This window comes from Mastigoproctus giganteus, chromosome 4, assembly GCF_048544385.1.
Source record: "Mastigoproctus giganteus isolate SK-2022 chromosome 4, ASM4854438v1, whole genome shotgun sequence".
NCBI classification, from domain to species: domain Eukaryota; kingdom Metazoa; phylum Arthropoda; class Arachnida; order Uropygi; family Thelyphonidae; genus Mastigoproctus; species Mastigoproctus giganteus.
This window is the reverse complement of record NC_143578.1, coordinates 47,847,854-47,868,398: the sequence shown is the minus strand read 5'-3', so window position 1 is coordinate 47,868,398 and position 20,545 is coordinate 47,847,854. Positions and strand designations below refer to the sequence as shown.

The 20,545-nt window shown below is 37.7% G+C and overlaps 1 protein-coding gene across 1 annotated transcript in view; it reads right to left on the bottom strand.

Annotated features, from left to right (window-relative positions):
• Positions 1 to 1,136: 1,136 nt before the first annotated feature.
• LOC150086698 (paired box protein Pax-6-like) overlaps positions 1,137 to 20,545 on the bottom strand; it is a 30,533-nt gene continuing 11,124 nt past the window's right edge. Inside the window, exons 3-5 of the mRNA XM_090372230.1 lie at positions 17,505 to 17,660; positions 7,693 to 7,962; positions 1,137 to 1,462 (exon numbers count right to left, since the gene is read on the bottom strand). Of these exons, the coding sequence (XP_090228356.1) occupies positions 1,137 to 1,462; positions 7,693 to 7,962; positions 17,505 to 17,660 (752 nt within the window). The remainder of the gene's footprint in view (positions 1,463 to 7,692; positions 7,963 to 17,504; positions 17,661 to 20,545) is intronic.

Below are 20,545 nucleotides of genomic sequence, written 5' to 3'. Positions count from 1 at the left end.
GAAGATAAAAAACGAAAAACAGAAACAGCACAGAGAGAGAGAGAGAGAGAGAGAGAGAGAGAGTACACAGATTTGGTTTTATTACGCTGCAAAGTGTTACTTGGACTTGTTTGGAATTTTAATAATTTTATTTACTCTTTCTAATAAATGAATTCTATCACGTGTTAGTCTAGTATTCACTTGTTTATTTTCCACCAAATTTATTCATAATTTCTTACGTTGGACACTGTAATTGTAATTCATGCTTCATACAATTGCCGATTTAAGCATAAATGAAGTAAGCGGACTCTTGGGGCCTCAGAATTTAAGGGGCGCCCAAAATTACCACATTTCCGGCACAATGTCATGGGCAACTTCGAGTTCATTCGTTTCCAATGTATTTTAAAGTTATCGGAAATGATTTTATAATTTATTAAAAACATAGTTCTTTTCAGTTTTGTGCAAGTAGGTGTACATAATAATCGATTATTTTGATATTATATGAGGCGAAAACGCGTTATTGTTTTCGGCTCATTCTTCTTCATATGAGACTATCCTATAAAAATTTCCAGTAACACCTCTGTCAACATTTTCGAGAAATTTTACGAAGATATAACGGCTAACTCGAGAGTAAATTACGGTCGGTGTCGGCTTTTCCGTCTAAGATCTTAACCCAACCTCGCTTGGACCTCACTAATAATTTTATTGGTATCCTTCTTTGCCGCCATTTAGAAGTCTGCTGATAAACAAGAGGGTCGTACGGGTTTTGGAAATATGGTTGTTGTGATCAGCAGCTTTTCCTACAGATGTGAAGTTCTTTTTCTTCAAATTATAGTTCAGATTCCAATATTGCATCCTTTTCAGTGCTTCTATCAAACATATTATGAAAATCTCATCGGAAATCAGTCGACGATAATCGCAGAATGCGAGAAACAAAATGGCGAAGCGGAATGTGCAAAAAAATCCTAAATGCAGCAAGGAAAGCTGAAATTTCATAAAGTATAAGAGCTGGAAAAAGCCAAGAAAGAAGGCAGTTCCTGAGCACACCTTTATGATTGCGCATGCGGAGACGTGCGGATATACGTCAAAGAAATGAGACAGACATGCGTGTTCCAATTTGTTCTCAGCTTTCACGAACCGACTGAATTTGCACATACCTAAAGTTTATCACTGGCTACATACATCCGTAATGTACCCGCATGAGCAGATAAGATGTGCGCGCAGCCACTGCCTTCAAAACTTTCTAACTCTATGATGTATATTTGAACATGGACGTTAGTTAATATACACACCTGTACCCTGGCTTCCGAAAGACTGGTTTTGGCCGCGAGCCTTTCCCGGGTGCTCACACAAGGATAATGTGTCTTCTCAAACTCTTCCTCTAGAACTTCCAGCTGATCTGGACTAAACGTTGTGCGATTTCGACGAAACTTTGGCCTTTCTCCTCCATCTGAACTTGCTGCTTCATCACCTTCATTGTCCACTATTGTAAAAATAAAGTAAAACAGACCAATCCAGTGATATATCGGAGAAAAAACGGAAAGAATAATAATGATAATAAAATTTTTCTCATGGCAACAAGTAAGAAATGATTTAGTCCTTTTTAAACTCTGGGATCCAGTAAAAAAAAAAAAATTAACAATTCAAGTTTATTGTTAAGGCAGCTAAATTAGCAACGGACAATGCAATTATTGTGGAGGAGAACGGATTCTAAAGTGTAACATTTACAGCAGTAACCACACATGCTGCTTCAGGTTCAGAGCCAAATGCCAAGTTTAAAAAAATAATAATAATCTGGATTAATATTAATGCTACAGGAAATACAACCCGGAGCCCTGTAGTCATAAATTGTTTTGCAATGGTAGTTATGGATTTGATATTGTGTGTGTGTGTGTGTGTGTGTGTGTGTGTGTGTGTGTGTGTGTGTGTGTGTGTGTGTGTGTGTGTGTGTGTGTGAGAGAGAGAGAGAGAGAGAGAGAGAGAGAGAGAGAGAGAGAGAGAGAGAGAGAGAGAGATGTACCAGAATGAAAACGATTCAAACTGCGCCTGATTTAAAAATGCAAGCAAGACTTCTTTTGTTTTAGAGATGGAGATTGAAAGCCTGTCAACAAGAAACAAATAGGAATGGTCAAAAAGCTTAGCACTAGAAAAGGATTCAATACATAATTCAAAATGTGAAATCATTTTGTACGAGAATTACCACGAAGAAGGAGGGTTAAATCGTCTGCACATGCAAGAGTACTTATATCAGAAAATGTCATAAGAAGCCAATCATCCAGAACGAGATTCCACCTGAGTGGTCCAAGCGCAGAGCCCTCAGGATATCCACGAGAGACAGATCATGAGAAGGAATGAGGAACAGATAACATAATGACAGACTTATTGTTGAAATAACTTTTGTTAAGAATGTAAACTAGAAATGAACGGGCAGACCGAAGAGGTAAAAAAAAGCACTCGCCCATCATAAACAGTCGATTGCTCCAGAAAAGTGTATATAAATGGAAAGAAATTACTTATGATTATTAGAGAGATCCCTAGAGAGAAGTTGAAGCAAGGCCTCCTCTGTGCCACGATTAGGACAAAATCAAAACTGATCAGGAGAAATAAATTACTGTTCAGAGATAGCAGAATAATCTCGAAACAATTAGGCGTTCCTAAATAAGAGGGCAACAGGCCTATTAGGCCTTGGAAGATTTAATTTGATCTATAGGTTGTTTATGAGTTTCAGAAACCCTCCAGATATGATCACTTCGATGTATAGCAATAATTATGAACATAGCAATGTTCATAATTATTTTTTGGAACCATTATTTGGCCTTAACGTAAAAAAAAAAAACATATAACTACTACAAAACCAAAATCATTTGGAAACTTGTACAATTATGGCTGATCTCGTGTTAGGTAGTTACTTCAGAATCGCAAGACATAAAAGGAAAAATACTGCAACACATAAATCAATGAAATTTAAAAGAAGTTTATAATTATCGATTACTTTCTATCTGGTTGTAGAGCCACTATTGATAAAATGAAATACTGTAAAAACATCTAACCATGCACTTGTGATTCCCATACGTTAACTTTTTCATAAAAAGAAAAAGTCTCTCAATGGTTTGTTTTGGTAGGCTATTTGAACTTTAAAACGTTTTATCGCCAGCTGCGCTACAATTAATGAATGGACATTATTAAAATTGCAATTTTATTTAGGCATTATTAAAAATACCTGCCACTACAGTTTTTGTGATAGCTTATCTAACTGATAATCCGAGCGACACTACTCCCCACAACTATTAATAAGGAACCAAAGAATTTATTATCCAAAGGTTGGAAATGCAAAAACAAGGAATGCAAAAACCAGTATGGCTGAAACAGTGTAATACAATAACACATTTAGCATATATGCATAATACGTCTATTGTCTTCACCATGTTCGTTCATCCGTCCGCATGTAACAACTTTTTCCTGTAATTCTATATTTGGACCTTTTAAAAAGGTTTTTCGAGGGATTCCAAACCAATAGAAATCTGGCAATTATTATTTCATTTTTTTCTTTTTTCTTTTTTTTTTTTTTCTGTCCTCGTAATAACTAAAATCCCAGTGGATCGATTTTCATAAAATTTTATACTGGGCCTTTTAGAAAGACTTGTCGAACTATCTTAAATTTAATTGAAATCGGACCAACAAAAATTTAAAGCAATTGCAGCATGTAATAACTCGACTCACAGCGAATGGACTTTCGTGAAATTTTATATTTTGCTCTTTAGAACGATTTGTCGGACATTCCAAAATTTCATAAAAATTGGACCAATAGAAATTCGGCAATTACTATTTATTTTTTCCATACATATGACATTATAATAGGCTATTCGTATGCCGCATGGTGTAACTGAAGCACTGGGTATTATGTTTTTTGCCATGCACTGGTTGGAGGAATGAATGGGCAGTGTGGAAGATGCGCAGAGTCACTGCTTCTTGCTCTTCTTCTTTTTTTTTTTTTTTTTTAAATTATAAATCATGAATTATATTATAACTATTGCTAACGCGCCTGAAATGTAATGTACTACGTATGCCAACTAACTTGCTTTTGATTCTAATTTGAGGAAATTTATTTGGCACCGCAGGTGTAGGATTTAGGGCTAAAAGCCTCAGACTGTGGGAAGAGTTTACTGTCATAAAAGTTAGTGAATTAACATCATTTCGATACACAGTTAACCGAACGAATTGGTACAGTAGTTATCCCAGTTTCTTCAGTGTTAAATATTCTACGGTAGGAATTTAAATTTGTCATATATTATAGAAAAACGTTAAATTTGTTAAAAAATTTAAATAATTCAAATTTATTGTAATTTTAAATTTTAAAATTAAAATTTTTATTTTTATTTTAATATTTTTGTAAAATTTGTTCAATGTCTTAATTGAAACCAATGATCTTTCCAAAATTGCACATTTCAAGAACAAAACATAAACTGTGCCGCTTGCAGAATGCTAGAACTCAGCCTCTTCCAACACATTCACTAGCAAGCTCCATTAATTTCCTAGTCGTCAGCATGAGAACCTACCATCTGATTATTTGCAGTGATTGGAGAAATCTACTTTAGATAGATTTTAGGGAGGAAACTAGTCTTGGTATATAAAGAGAAACTACTGATATTAATGAACTTTATTTTCTAATTATAATAAAAATATATTTGCAAGATTAATAAAGTCGAATCTTTTTATAAATCACTGAGATATTTGAAGTTTAGCATAAAATTAAACAAAATTTTAATAGTAATAGCCGCATATAAAGTAAAAATGGCTCATATTGCCAAGATATGTTATAAAACGTAACTGCCAAAAATGTTACCATCAAACACGACTGTAGTATCATACATCGAGTAAGGATAGGGGCGTACATTAGCGGATTCTACACCATCAACTTTGGAGGGGTTTTTTTTTTTTATCAGATACGTGTTTCCTTTATGCTCAACTTAAAACATTTATGAAAACCAAAGACTGTTAGATCCAAGGAGCTAAGGATATCAGTCAAAGCAAATTTAACAATTTAAACATCTTACAGGTAATCTGAATACGAATGCAATATTCGTTAATGAAAAATTGGCATAAAACAGGTAAACTTAAGTCATAGACTGACTTAAGTTTATCTGTTTTATGCCAATGCATTTTTTTTGTTGTTGTTGTTTTTTTCGGTCTCAAAACGCTAGTCTGAGACAGACCTACGGACATTCCACATATACAAAACGATTCAAGTGGTGGCCAGTTTTAAAATATCAGTCCTTCAGAATATTAACAGCCCCTCCAATTTATTTTTTGAATTTTTCCGTTCGAGAACACATGCATAAATCTAGACTTGGCCAATCACAGCTTTACTGTTTGTCGCTTTCATCGTTCAGAGAAAGAATTTTCGAGATCATACATCCACAATCGTGGGTCAAGAGTTCGATCATTTCTCGAATCATAAGTGCCAATCACAAAGACTGTAGTAATGTGCATTGAAATCGCAGTGGTAAATTATCAGATACATCCTGCTTTGTTTATTAATATACGGTTGATATTCATTTTAATGTTTTTTTTTTAAATAAAGAAGTATAATATGAAAATTGTTGTAGTAGGGTGTTTCAGGAGCATCAGCGACTATAGCCATATTGCTCTGTGTATTTTGTCTATAAATTGCGTTTGTTCTGAGGTGGGTTTTCTGTTTGCTGGACAAAAGACCCGAGTTTCTAGGAGAGAAAAACGATGCTATCCTCGCCTGAGATCGACTAATTCAGCCATGTTGTGAAAAAGATCCATAAAAATTCCTCATGTCATCGACGGGACTCGAACTCGGGTCTTTTACAGCTGGTGGGGGAGGACGGCGATTCTACCAACTGTGTTACCCAAGAGGGCACTGCATGAATATTTATTTTCTCTATGTATTGTAATTAAAATGGTTTATCCTCGGAGTGGCATTACAACTAACACTTAGTATATACTATAATAGTACAATATCACACTTAATGCTTTAAATTTATTTCGTTCTATTAGCTATGTATTTTACAAAAATTAGTTTCCTTCCTTAAAACTGGATGCGCATGTGCAATATAATAAACGAAAATTTAAAACAATATTCACTGACGATTCAAGAAACCATAAATACAGTTATCAAGAAAATACGCAATAGTTTTCGAAGCCTATATTTTCTTATGTATTGCGCTGGAAAAGCTGAGTTGGGTGTCATTAAACACGTAAGGCATAGGGAGAAAAAAATGTTCTTGTTTATACTCCGGCACGACCATCAGGTCAGTGGAGTTTACACTGACAATCAATACAAATGTTAATCGTATTTAGCAGTCACGGGCTTGAACCCCGGTCCACTCAAAGAGCTTGTGCTTCTGCAATTGCGCTTCTGACCACTCGGCTACGCCAAGCAAAAACGTATTCAATATGTGATCCATGTTCATCCAAGACCATTCTTAGACACTGATTAATATTTACCATAACTGCAGCCAATGTTTCTTCAGAGGTGCCCTCTTCAGCAGATGTGATTTCACCTGTCAGTTCTTCAGCAGTGTGTGATCATTCTTGCAGACAATTTTCCTACTAGGATGCATCACTAAACGGTAAAAAACTCCCGTGCATTACGTGCTCAATGACACCTTGGATAGTAGGTTCAGGATTCTCCAGCAAGCACTCCATAATCTTCCTATCAGTTCTTTGAATTCATAAAATGCGACGAAATAAAACAAAGATTAATATTAATGAAACAGTGCAATACGCTCTTCACTGGCGCCCTGGTTTCTCTTTCTGGAAAGAGGAGTTGGAAAGGGGTATTTTTCTTAAGGATTATGCCTAAAAATCCACTCTTTCAATAGCAAAAATGGGTGTGAATTAGAATGCTCGGCTGTCTCAGGGTTACCGTGGAATTAGACAGCAAAGACTGGCTGAAGTGGGCGTTATTCAGATTATATCTGAAGTAGAGCAAAGGGGTCCCCCCCCTCCTAAAACAATATTGCATATTGTATATCGTTCTTATTTTTAATTTCCTATTATAAGCGTTGGCTGAAATGACAGATCAGAATTTTGCATTGTCTTTTCTAGCCTTCGAAGCTTGCAACAATTACTTTCCGTATTGTTATTATATAGCTTCTACTGTGGGAACGGTTGCTAAGACAACAATAAGAAACGACCTTCAATACTTTGGTGCAGATGGATATGGTACGAGTGTAGCCTTTCACAGTTATTTCTGCACTTTATTTTTCCGAAATATGAGTTTTTATTTTTGACCTTCTTAATCAAATAGAAAAGGTTAGTAAACCGTAGCAAACGGTTACAAAGGTGAAAGGGTGGTCTCGTTACTGATCGGTGACTTTCTCATGGTTTCCTTCCAATGAATATGAACACAATGAAAGGAGAAAGCAGTGGTTTCGGCTCCCACACACTTCCCCGGCAAACACTGTTACTTCTTGGAGGCTAAGGATCCTGTTGACCTCCAAAAAGGAATGTGGTTAATTCGTGTGCTCAAGGGGAGAGTCCCTTCAGGGTGTTTATACTCCAAGTTTCTTGCTGCATGGCTGAGCTCTCCCCACCTACCCAAGCCATCAACTCGCTGCATTGGAACAGGTGGACACTTCAAAGACTACTCTTTATAATACCACAAACAAAATGCAAAAGCCGAGAAAGAGAAGAAAAACAGGCAACACAGTGATAGATGAAATAATATAAACATAAACCTACCTTGAGGCCTGTGGTCTCGGTGAGCTGGCAGATTTGTGAGCAGTGTGGAGTCACTAGCAGAATCCGAATGCAGCTGACTCCCGGCGAAAGACGGCCAGAGCTGAGAGGACGTCGGTAGCGCACTGCCCCAAGGAAACACCGCTGCGTACTGCTGGTAAATCCCATATCCCGCGACGCGTGCAAACTCTGCCGCAGCTCTTTCTGCTGCTCGGTTGCGAAGAATCCGGTTGATGGAACTGACGCTCGGAGCAGTGCTATTGGTACACACCCCTGCAGGAACATTGGATGAAATTTATGCACGACTCATAAAATGAGATAGGAAATTATATCTAAATGAATGTCGAATACGTTTAATTTTAAAATCCCCCTCTAGAATATGTGGAAGTGGTGACGTCATTCCATTGTTGACAACAGCAATGAAGAATAATCAGCCAACGGCAGAGTAAACAATTTTACTCTTAAAACAGAACACATAACAGCGACTTTGGCGGTATCGAACTCGATTTGTTTCTGCGGCGAGCATCTGCAGGTCCAATTATTAAAATAACAAAACACACACACACACAAATTATTAAAGTGAAATACGAGTCATAACGAACAGATGACAGGGTGTTTTTTTTTTTTTTTTTTTACCTTCTTTCCGCCGGAAATTTGTATTCCTGGAGATGCCGAAATCACTCAGTGGTAGCCATAGGAGCGATAATTGTTATTTAATGCATCGGCCGGAAGTCAGCAGGAAATTCTATCATCTTTTTTTCCCCAATTTTTTAATTTTTTTTCATCCGTATTCTTTTCGGTGTTCTGCACCCTGGACAGGTGCAACTGGATTCTCTCCCCCCCCCCCTCCCACTCCACCTCCTCCGTCTCAGTTCTTCAGAAATGGCCTCTTGATGTAATCAGTGGCCCGAGGGGATTTCGCTGATAGCCTTATAATTTGAGGGTGATTTGTGTAGCGGAAACATTCACTACATAGACAAGGTGTGAAAGGAAGTAGTTTTTCCTTGACGTGTCAGGCCTTCTGCGGTGAACGACATCTGTAGTCACTTTGTTGATAAAACACCTCACTTCGTTCATGCGTGCCTCCTGTTAATTTCCCCCCTTCCTATAGTGACATCGACTCCGGTGCTAAATGGAATTTAGGCCTAAGGAGACATGTTATGAAATGTATACCTGGTAGTTCGTGCGTTAGATATTTTTTTTTTTTTTTTTTTTTTTTTTTAGTTTTTTTAGTCATGCACGCATCCATTATTTGCTACTTTACCAAAGAGGCTGCAAACATTTAAAAGTTGCTCATGATGTTGTAACCGATGCCTTCATTGAAATTTTAAGAAATTTAAAAAAAGTAAATAATGCAATATTTACGTATATTAATTTTTTTCAGTTTGCGTTTTTTTTATTTCTGCAATAAATGCATTATATACAATAAATAAATATTTATTTATTTATTTATTGATAAATGAATACATATTTAAAAAAAAATAAGAAAAAAAATATCGTACTGAGAGAACAGAATGATTAAAGTTTAATATATTAATCAATTTTAAAAAGTGATTGTTGTAGTAAAACATTAGTAAAACAATCAATTAATTTATTATCAAAATGTTACAGGTAATCATCATTCTATATAGTGCTTCCTGAGCCCAACCCATATGCACCTAGGGCATCTCTACTTTTTTCTTTTATCGATCACTCAGCTACACCACCCGCCTGACTATGTCAAGACATAGGTGGTGTGTTACAACCCCTGCCCCAGGGAGGCGGATCTCTACTATCTAATCTTAAGTACCCTGTATAATACTAAAGGCCGCATTAGCCGAGTGGTCAGTCGCGAGCGTGCATAAGTGATTGGGGTGAAGCCTGTGACTGCTAAATACGGTGCTGTTTCTCGTATTCTCTGTATCTTGTGAACTCCTCTGACCGTGTGGTCATCCCGGAGTATAAACAGAAAATTTTATATATTTATTTCTTCATATTCCACCTTCCATTCTAATTTTAAATCCACTTTATACAAATGCACTATACATTTTTTACAAATAAAGATATTAATTATTTTCTTTGTACATATATACATCTCTCTAAGAGAAGCTATTTCTCTTTTCGCAATAAACTATTTACATATTTACACCTTTCTCTAATAAAGCACGTATATACACAAACAGAGAAGCTATCTCTTCATTATATTATATACATGTTAATTACATATTTAAAAATAGAACAGAACAACACGCTGGATAAAACAGTATCTAAACTCAAGCATCATACAAGTCTTTTCTAATAACATTAACCTCAAATGCAAACTCCAAAAATTAATCAAAATATCTTCTATTCTTAAAAAGTTCATGTAGCCTGAATGCATCCATGCTCATCTTCCTATAAAACTTCAATATATAATCATTATATATTGGACAGTAATATAGCAAGTGTTCTACATCCTGTATTTCTCCACATCGACACTCTGGACTCTGCACAATACCCAATTCTGCTAATCTTACTCTCGGGCCATACTCTTTACTTTAGAAGTGGTAAACGCCAAATCTTGGTCACTTTCTAATATTTCTCATATTCCTCAGGCAAAAAAGCAAAGGTCATTCAGTGAAAAGCAGAATAGCTCCAACGTTCCCGCCACAATCTCCATTCCTCTGCCTGAAAACGATTTCTTTTCATACATCTTCCTAATTTCCGGGCAGGACCTCACCCCATCTATTTCTATTGATTTAGTTATCTTTGTTACAAAAGCTAATGTACTTTCATAACAACCAGATCTATTGGTTCATAGCCTGAAACAAACTGAAGGGCATCGCAGAAAACCGTTCTACACGCCCGAGCGACCTCAAGAAGGCAAACCTCTGAGCAGATATCAAAATCCTTCTCACAGTTACACTGGACTCGGTAATCCCATGCTCCACAAATATATACCGCCCACAATAAATACATGCAAACACTTACAAAGAAGGTCAAGAGCAATGGCCTGTCCTTGACTCCCCATTGCATTCTCACTATTCTCATAATCTTCGAATAAGCTGTCCTCTCTTTGCCTCTTACATATCGAATACATGGGGAAGCACAAATGTTAAATTTTCATCTAACACAACCCCCAGACAGTTGATCAAGGGGCATGGGTTACCATATATGAATATAACCTTACTGTGGAATATCTTCCACCACTTCAATAACGTAATCTTTGTCTTTTCATGTGAAACTACTAATAATAATAAATAAATAAATAAATTTTCTGTTTTATACTCCGGGACGACCAAACGGTCAGAGGAGTTCACAAGATAGACAGAATACAAGAAACAGCACCGTATTCAGCAGTCACGGGCTTGAACCCCGGTCACTCAAGGCACGTGTACTTATGCACCCGCGCGCCTGACCACTAGGCTACGGCGGCCTTTAATTATGTAGATCTGTCCACTTTTCTACTGCTCTTAAAGACTCCTAAGAATTCTTCTCAAGCTCCTTCCTAGAATCACCATATACCACAATTACAGATAATATATAACAGTAAATAATAAAATAAACTTTTATATTTTTAAAAGCCACTTTATTTAAGCCGGTTGTCGATCCGATATTGTTCTCTTCTGCCATTTAATTCAAGATGGGCGGTAACGTTATGTATTCCCGTCCATTGTTTACCCAAGGAAATTCTCCTTCCGGTTGCCATTTTCCGAACAATGCGTTGTTTACTTACGTAAACAATGAGTTTCAATGAACGTAATAATGGTAAGTTGCTTCGTTGTTCGTAAGGCATGGTCTGTGTGGTCACCATTGGAATGGAAATGCATAACATTCCAATCCGCTATTTTTCAGCAGACGAGAAAATAATTTTGCTTAAAACCAATTTCTATGCATCCTGACCATGTCAACAATTTTGTTGAATATTAAGACATCCTATTGTTTTAACAAAAGAATAGGAACGGGAATAGGAATAGGAATAGGAATAGGAATAAAAGAATAGAAACCGCGTGCAAACCCAAACTTTTTGCTTTCAGAAACAAATTTTCTGTTTATATTCCTATACGGTTGCATAAGATCAGAGGAGTTCAAAATATAAACTATCTTGAACTTCTCTAACCTTATGTGGTTGTCCGGAGTATAAATAGAAAATTTATTTATTTATTCAACAGGAGAAATACCGTATTTGTAGTCACGTGTGCTTAAACCACGGTCACACAAATGCTATTTAAATAGCTTCAAATGGAAAAGGAAGTCCTGCCTCCCCATTGCTAATCCCCATGGTGAAACGTCGCTAATGTTTCACCATGGCACATTAACCCTTTACGCAATGTGGAAAATTAATCCTAAAAAGAAAAGACGTTCCTGGACTGATCAGCTTAAAGATTCCACCGTTACGTCATTATACAAGCTTTTATGTCAGCTGCCTTATTTTTATTTTCGGGGCCAAGGCGAACTTGTTTCGTGGCATTCATCTAATCTAAGAGGGTAATGAAAGCACAAATTTCTTTGAAAAAAAATCTACAATTTCCAGCAAAAGCCACCTGGCGGATATTTAGGTGATACTAATGCCACCTAGCGATGAATGGTTTAATCACAATTTATTTCTTTCCACTTTCTTCATAAGAAAAATATGAAAATGAATATACTGATGATAAGAAGGCGGTGACAACATAACATATTAATGTGTGTTCAACGGCTGATTTGATCGCATTTCAAAAAGTTAAAAATTCTTTCGGCTCTAATGGCAGTTCGGTAGTAACATATTTCTTAACGCCATGACAAGAAGATAAGAGGAATAAGGATAGCCGCGAGCGTCCACTGGAAAATCGAGCTCGTGACGCAGGTCATGCTTGCTGACCACAGCATTAATACACCAGAAAATAGCACGCGTGCTCATGACTTCGAGAATTATTTTCTACTTTACGGCCGGAAACGACTTAGACGGAGCAACTTAAGGAAAACACGGTACGATGATTATAGGCTCGGGTCGTCTTTTTTCTTTTTTTGCGAAGAATTTTTTTTCTCTCTCTCCTGCCTTTCATTCTGTTTCTTTAGCTCAAATGTGTTTATGCACGTTAGCAGAGAAATAACTGAAAAAGCGAATGTCCACGGTCAGCAGGTCAAGCAGAGAAAACGGTCCTGCCTCCCTTTTTTTCGGATACCCTCTTGGAAGCATCACAAAGAAGCCATTGTTGATACGTCGCTGCGCCGCTGCTGCTACTGCGCGAGCTATTTCGCTGCACCAAACCACAGAAGGCTAATTGGAGTTCTCAATGTGTTAGCGATCACAATGCTAAGCCAGCACTTCAATTCACGCTCAATTCATTTTTATGCAAATCGGCTGTTGGCCATGGAAACTATTTTAATGGTACCCCGAGATGGGCAGAATGCCAAGGAACGGATAACTGGACTGATACCTTACTCACGTTGGTCACACCATCAGCGGTTTTAACATCACTTTTCAAAACAGCGACAGATCTTTCAAGTTGCACTGCTCAACAGTGAAGTATTACATGATTTTTACTATCCGAAGAAATTAAACGAAGCAAAAATGTGTGGGAATTCATGCACAGTAAGGTGACAGTTGTTTATCACCGAATAACGTGTACAAGTGGCCGGTCAAGTGTAGCAGATGAACTGTTAGACTAGTCGAAGTAGAAACATCCGATACAGTTCAATGTGCTAATCATTTCATTCAGGACCAATGCATCAGTTTCCATTACTCCCATCCCACCAACACGAATTATTCCGTCGAGTTGTCAGGCACGAGTACATGTGCTTTAGGTGACAGGGATTCAAGGCAGTGACTACAAAATACGGTGCTGTTTCTTGTATTCCTTCTATCTTGTGAACTCCTCTGACCGTGTGGTGGTTCCGGAGTATAAACAGAAAATTTAACACACAATTAAATAAATTGTGTGTTTTAGGGCGGTTTGCGTGTACATGGGAGAGGAAATATTTGAATTTTCTGGAGGGAAAATTCTAACTTCCACTTGGGATCGGCTAATTACGGCCCAGAGTAGAGAAGGAAAGGATCTGTGTTTATACGAGAGGTGATCATTTAATTCGCGGACTGGTGCAAGATCTTATCTTGTCATCATCTGAATCTTCTGTGGATTTCTCCTTCTCGAAATACTCTCCCTTGAACTTTACACATTTTTCCCACAGTCGTACCCACGCATTAAATGTTTCTTGCAAGCCATTTTTCGAAAGACTGCGAAGTAGTTCCGTTGTGGCTCTGCGAGCATCGTTGTGTCGGAAGCGAAACGCTTGCCTTTCAGGGCTTTCTTCAGAAGTGGAAACAGGAAGAAATCACACGGGGTTAAGTCCGATGCATAAGGAGGACGTAGCAGAAACCAGACACCTATGACAGTGATCACTGCCTGCACAATATTAGCCGGATGGGACCTGGCATTGTATTTATGGAGAAACCAATTCGCAACGCAAAGTTCGGTCACACCGGAATATGACTGGTTGTACCTGGGTGTATGCCTAGAAGAGAGATTAAGTTTCGTAGCGCACACTACGTATCTGAGAGACAAGATTAAAAGACTGTATGCCAAGCTCCAGCGAGTTACACACGAGGATTGGGGCATAAAGGGGGGGGACCTCCACCTCCTTTATGACAATGTTTTCACCCCGATCGTGACTTATGTGGCTGGGGTTTGGGGAGGGCGGACAGAACATTCGCATGTTCGGAGAATCTTGCTTTCAGCACAGAGATTTGCTCTTCTGGGCATCACCAGGCTTGCAGGATGGTGGCCACAGAAGCACTGTGGGTGCTCGCAAGAAAGATTCCTGCTGACCTACTTGTGGCGCAGTATTCCCTGTGATTTGTCGTCAAGAGGGAATGCTCTCGGCAGATTTTCGGCGTCCGTTCTTGTCCGGTGGGGCAGGCAGGTATGCCTCCTAATTTAACACTCGAACGGAGACGCATTAATGAATTGGAGGCCATTTAGCAAGTCCAATGGACCAATTCTGAGAAAGGTAGACATTTGTTCTTCTTTATGCCCTCTTCTCTTACTGTGAGTTGGGAAGACGTTCCTGCTCCAGTTTGGGTTGGCGGCCTGTTCTGTCCTTACTGGGCATGGACAGAGGTGGAGGCTTTTCCGGCTGGGTCTTGTTCCCTCGGAGTTGTGGGAATGCGGTGAGCCCGAGACTGGTCTCTACATTGTGCATCAATATCCGCTGTATGTGGATTTGCGAGTGAGGCTTGAGCGAGGGACCCTCGCTCTTGCTACTTCCGATTTGGAGGACTTGTTGATAACAAGAAACAATTATGGCAAGTTTGCCGAATTAGTTAAATCAGTGTTTTTGCGATTAGCGAGGCCCGGATAGTAGTGACCTACCTCCTCGTATTGGGGATGGCAACTCGTGGTGAGGGGTGCGATATAGCTGGTCCCCACCACGAGGCTAAATGGTCAATTACTTATTATTTATTTTGTTATTTGAGTTTGTGTTGACCAGTTGATCAACACAAACTCAAAAAACAGAGAGCTCCTCTAGCGGCAGTTATGGAAAGTTCGCGCGGTAAACATAAAATCTGGCACCAGCCGCGAATTAAATGATCACCCCTCGTATATCGTTTGTCCCATTAAATAGCCACTTCTGCAGATTTCTCATAAGTTTACCATAGCAGTTCACGTCAGTATTATTTGTCCACAAATAATATTTATCTGAATGGCTTTTATCGGAAACTAATTCATAACATCTGGTCTGCCTAATGCTTCATTGTGCCTCCATGTTATAATGCATTGTATCGTTGTTGAGAACTGTACGTGACATCTTCCTCGAGAAATAGCGATTTTTTTTAAATGGTGAAGAGATCGGGCAAAGTTAACGTGTGGCTGCGTTTTGTAAATAGAAAGGCCAAAGAGCAATTCTTAGTTCTGGATGGAGATAAGAGTTAAAAGAGGCGTGCAATGTTAATTACGGAGGTTAAGAAAATTGGAGTAACCCTGCTAACGCGATCTCTAATGACTAAACAATGCCGGGGAGTCGGTGAAGGGCATCGCAGCGTGTCGAAGGTGGGCGTTAAGGTATCGGGAGATGTATGGAGTCTCGCGGTTGTATCCTGGACCAGTTGCTATTCAAGGTTTGCAGAAAAAGAAAACGGTTTTTTGGTTCACCGGACCAGCTGACTGGCGTCTGTACGCGATTACAGCACCTGACCTTTCCTCGTAATTGTGTTGTTAGCCGGTCAGCGCAGCTTGTCAACAATCGTCCACTTTCTTCGGCGTGTGTTCTTGCTCCTACGCACAGACTCAGAGAGTACTTAAGTAAAGTAAAGAAATAAACTTAATTTTCCTATTATATTTAATTAGTTCGATGCAGGTACTGAAATCTTTAATTAATGTTAATTCTGTGATTATCATTAATTGATCAAAGGGTGTTAGCGTTGTAGCGAAGAATACACCATGCGGTTTTAATTTAAATTAACTTTCGCTCTTAAATGCAGATGAGAAAACAGAGCTTAATCTGGAGATACAAAATAAATGAGACTGGTGAATGTTGCAAATTTGTATCTTTTTCGTTTTTAATAAAATATAGTGCATATTTACATATCGTGAAACAATTTGATGTAGAACGAAAGAAATTTAAAAAACAAAAACAAGGTATTTATTTATAAAAATAACAATAATAACAAAATAAAAAATGACATATTTTTAGTTAAAAAACAAACCAAGTATAAACCAAGTCATAATACCCACTGCGTAAATGAACCAACAAGTTAGTTACGGTTACATTATAATAATAACTGTATAATGGCAAAAAAAAAAAAGGTGCAAAAAGCAACGGCTTTTATGCGCAAACCGGGAACAATTCATTACTGTGCATTCACCATGTTGTTCACATCGAAAACAATAACCAATCCATTTCCTAACCTGATAAAGTATATAAAATTAATTTCTAATTACTTTAATTTTAGATTTATACTTGGTTTGTTTCTTATTTAGAAACACGCCATTTTGAATTCATTATTTTTAAAATTCTGCCGCAGGTTGGAGGAATGTATTAGACAAAAGGCCGGACAAAAAGGCACACCTAAAATGTCACCTGCCGTCTCGACCCAAACAAAAACCGTATAAGATAATTTAAGCAAATCACTTAATAAATAAATAAATAAATTTTCTGCTTATACTCCGGGACGACCAAACGGTCAGAGGAGTTCACAAGATAGACAGAATACAAGAAACAGCACCGTATTCAGCAGTCACGGGTTTGAACCCCGGTCACTCAAGGCACGTGTACTTATGCACCCGCGCGCCTGACCACTAGGCTACGGCAGACGAAACCAGGGGTATGCTGGAGGGTGCTCGGGAGAGGAGTGGGGAGAAAGGACTAACGAGCCCCTTGTAAAATTTTTGGGGACTATCTGAATCTCTTTCGATAATATCTAACAGACTGTTTTAACCGGGGATGACGCTTAGCTGAAATCCTTCTGGAGCGAGCCCGTTAACAAATTGGCAGCATACCCCTGGATGAAATTACAATTTCCCACCGTAGATACCCAATTTAGTCCTTATTCCGGATAAGGCTAGTCGATAAGCGGTTCTAATAATAAAAATGTCCCAATAAGATTGCTATTAAGAAGAGAAAACAAAATATAAGATTTTCTTCAAGCTCAGAAGACTGGTAGGAGAAGTCTATAATATATAAAGTTTAATTATACTTAGTAAGCATCGGCACATAGGGATCAAACCAAATTTGATATTAACTGAAGATTAAAGATATTTCAAAGAATGAATGAAAGAGTTTGAAAAGTGCAAAGAACATTGAATAGTAAGACAAAGAAAGCTTTTATAGAAGATTAGCTAAAAATTTTTGGTACAAAAAAATATGATAAGACATACCTTCTGAAATAAGACGTTCTCTTATTTCCCAGGCGAAAATCGTTGGATTTTCTCTTTTGTATTGCTCGATCTTGGCTACAACTACTGGTGTTGCTACCTTCGGTTTGCTTCCCCCTATGATGCCAGTTCTGAGACTTCCTGTTTCGTAATAACGTCCTACATACAGATAGCTAATGTTATTTATACTCTTATTTCAAATTTCAGTTTGATGATTGTTCAAAATAATTGGTAACGAGGTAATAATGTATAAATGATAATTACTTACAAGTATTTAAATATATATTTTTATCTTTGGAGGGGTGGGTTTCTAAATACAAGTAACGCACTATTCCAAATTACAAAAAATCAGCATTTTTAACGCTTATTAAGGCATAATTGTTAAGCTGTACGCTTTAAATTCACTGTCAAATAAATTTACATTAGATTGTTAGAATTCACAAAGTTAATACCAGCACGCGAGCATTTTCTGTTGTTACATATATGTTAGCAGTAAGACAAAATATAAATTAATGCAAATCTAGGCCTAGGTTTAAAAAAAAAAACATGTTAGAACTATACATGAAAAAAAAAAAAAACATATTAGCACATTATTCTACCATTGAAGCCAAATCATAGATACATTCTGAAAGCAGATAGAGGCATTAATGATAGCTGTTACCATGCTCAGCAGGTTTTTTTTTTTTTTTTTTCTTGCCTCATCTTGTTCACTTAACAACCAAGTCATTAAGCCCATTCTATAAAAACGTAATGCACTACACCCTGCTTTTATTCCACATCTACAGACCTTACGGGTAATTTCCCCATTTTCGCGAGAAAAAAAAATAAATAAAACAAAAACTAAACAAACAGTAAGAACGCGATGATGAGGCTGCTGGCGAAAGGAGATGTTTCTATTGGACTAGGAATTATGTTAATGTTTTCTTTCGGCCAGCCGACCGTTACAGTACAGGCAGAAAAACACGTCCACGGAACTATTGATCGCTCCGAAAACACGGCCATTAGACGAGATGATCTTTCATAATTCAGCGGCCAACTGCTACGTAGGGCGGTCAGAACGCGCGTGCAGACGTGACTGACAGTTTCGCTATGAATGTACGGGGAGGCAACGATCCATAAATTACCCATAGGTGCTTAGTCACCAGTCTGATATCTCTAGTCGCTCTGGAACCGAGAAATGAAGCTTTTGTAGTTTATGAGGATAAATAGCTCACAGTAAAACAAGAAGGGATTTTAAAATAAGGCAATTACCATAAATATATGTTCAGAGACTGAAACGGACTCCATCCTAACCACCTATCGTCTCATTACGTTTGTTGAAACACTGCATACACCAGGACGAACACAGAAAAATTTGGATAGATAGACGCATAAAAAAAATTAGAATACAGGCAGATTAATAGAGAAAGAGTGATTGAGATAATATTTGCTTAAGTTCATCAACAAATTTTGTTGTAAACGGATGCGCATAATAGAAAGCGTAATTTCTTCAAATACTTGGGAATGACAGTATTTGTAGTAATAGCCGGCAGTGGGTACCTCACGCATTAATGTGCGTGTCGCGTCTACACTAGCATTAGAATTGAGAATTTTAATACGTCCACTGCATAGTCCACACCATTTTTCTTTGGACTATGGGAGAAGAAAAACTTCTACTACAGGGGGAAATAAGATCCTTCTGCTTTACAGAAATCAAACTCAGGCCTTTTTCTTTACACGGTGTGAGCGATGAAAGTAAATGCGGGGTGGTATTCGATCTATTCCCTTGCCCTCTTTAGTTATTCTCAAAAATAGAGATGAGGAAAAGCAGAAGATTTCGGAGCCAGCCATCACTGAGCTCAGCAGATTTTTAAACATAAAAAGGGCCTTCTCAGCGAGAGCCACTCGGATGCGTGCAAACAGTGAAGGCGTTTAAGTTGACCGTGGTCCTAGCTCACGTGACTGCTAATGTTTATTTTCTCTCTTGTAACTCCTCTGACCTTATGTGACATGTGATCTCGGAGTTTAAGCAGAAAATTTATTTTTATTTTATTACAAGATGGAATAGCACGTTGCACAGATGCGTTCGATTTACTCCATAATTCTTCAAATAACAAGAATTAGGCCTCTTGATTATCATTTTCTGACCGCTATAAAGGAGGGAAAAGAAGGAAATATTTTCCACGACTAGAAAATCACGAGAAAACAAAATAGCCAAAGCCCTTCATTACGAACACGGCCTATAAGGAAAAAATCGCTATAACTGGATTTATTTAGTGAACGGCCAATATGATGGATGGACGTATTAATGTGCGTAAGGAATTAATGTATAATATATTTTCTCAACTTCATACATTTTCTTGGATATTTACTTTTTTTCCCCTAAATGTGATAGTAGACTTTTACTACAGCCTTGCGTGTATATAATTACATTTAAGATATAGCATTCATAATTAATAAACAGCATTTTTAGGGGGTGTTAGCATATGTTCGTAATGCGCCGATTGTCTCACCACGTCAGTCCGCATGTAATAACTTGGATCTTATTGGATGGATTTCCATGAAATTTTATATTTGGGCCTTTTACTAGATTTGTCCAGATATTCCAAAATTCATTTAATGTTATTAATGGATGAATTATTATCTCTTTGCCATCCCCATGTAATAGCTTGGCTCCCATGCATGGATTTTCATGAAAGATTTCGCTCTTTTAGAATGATTTATCAACCATTCCCAAATTTAATTAAAATCGGACCAATAGAAATCCGGCAATTATTATTTCTTTTTTTTTTTTCATACATATTACATAGGCTATTCATACACCGTAATTGTAGCTGAGGCACTGGATATTATGTTTGTTGCAATGCTCTGGTAGAGGAATGAATGGGCATCGTGGCGGATGCGCAGAAACGAAATATTCTCGGTTGGAGCGGAAAAGTCATTGTTTTTTGCTCTTTCTTTATTTATTTATTATTATTATTATTTTGTTATAAATCGTGAATTATTACCATTTGCTAAGGCGCCCGAAATGTAACCCACTGCGCACATTAACTATCTTGTTAATG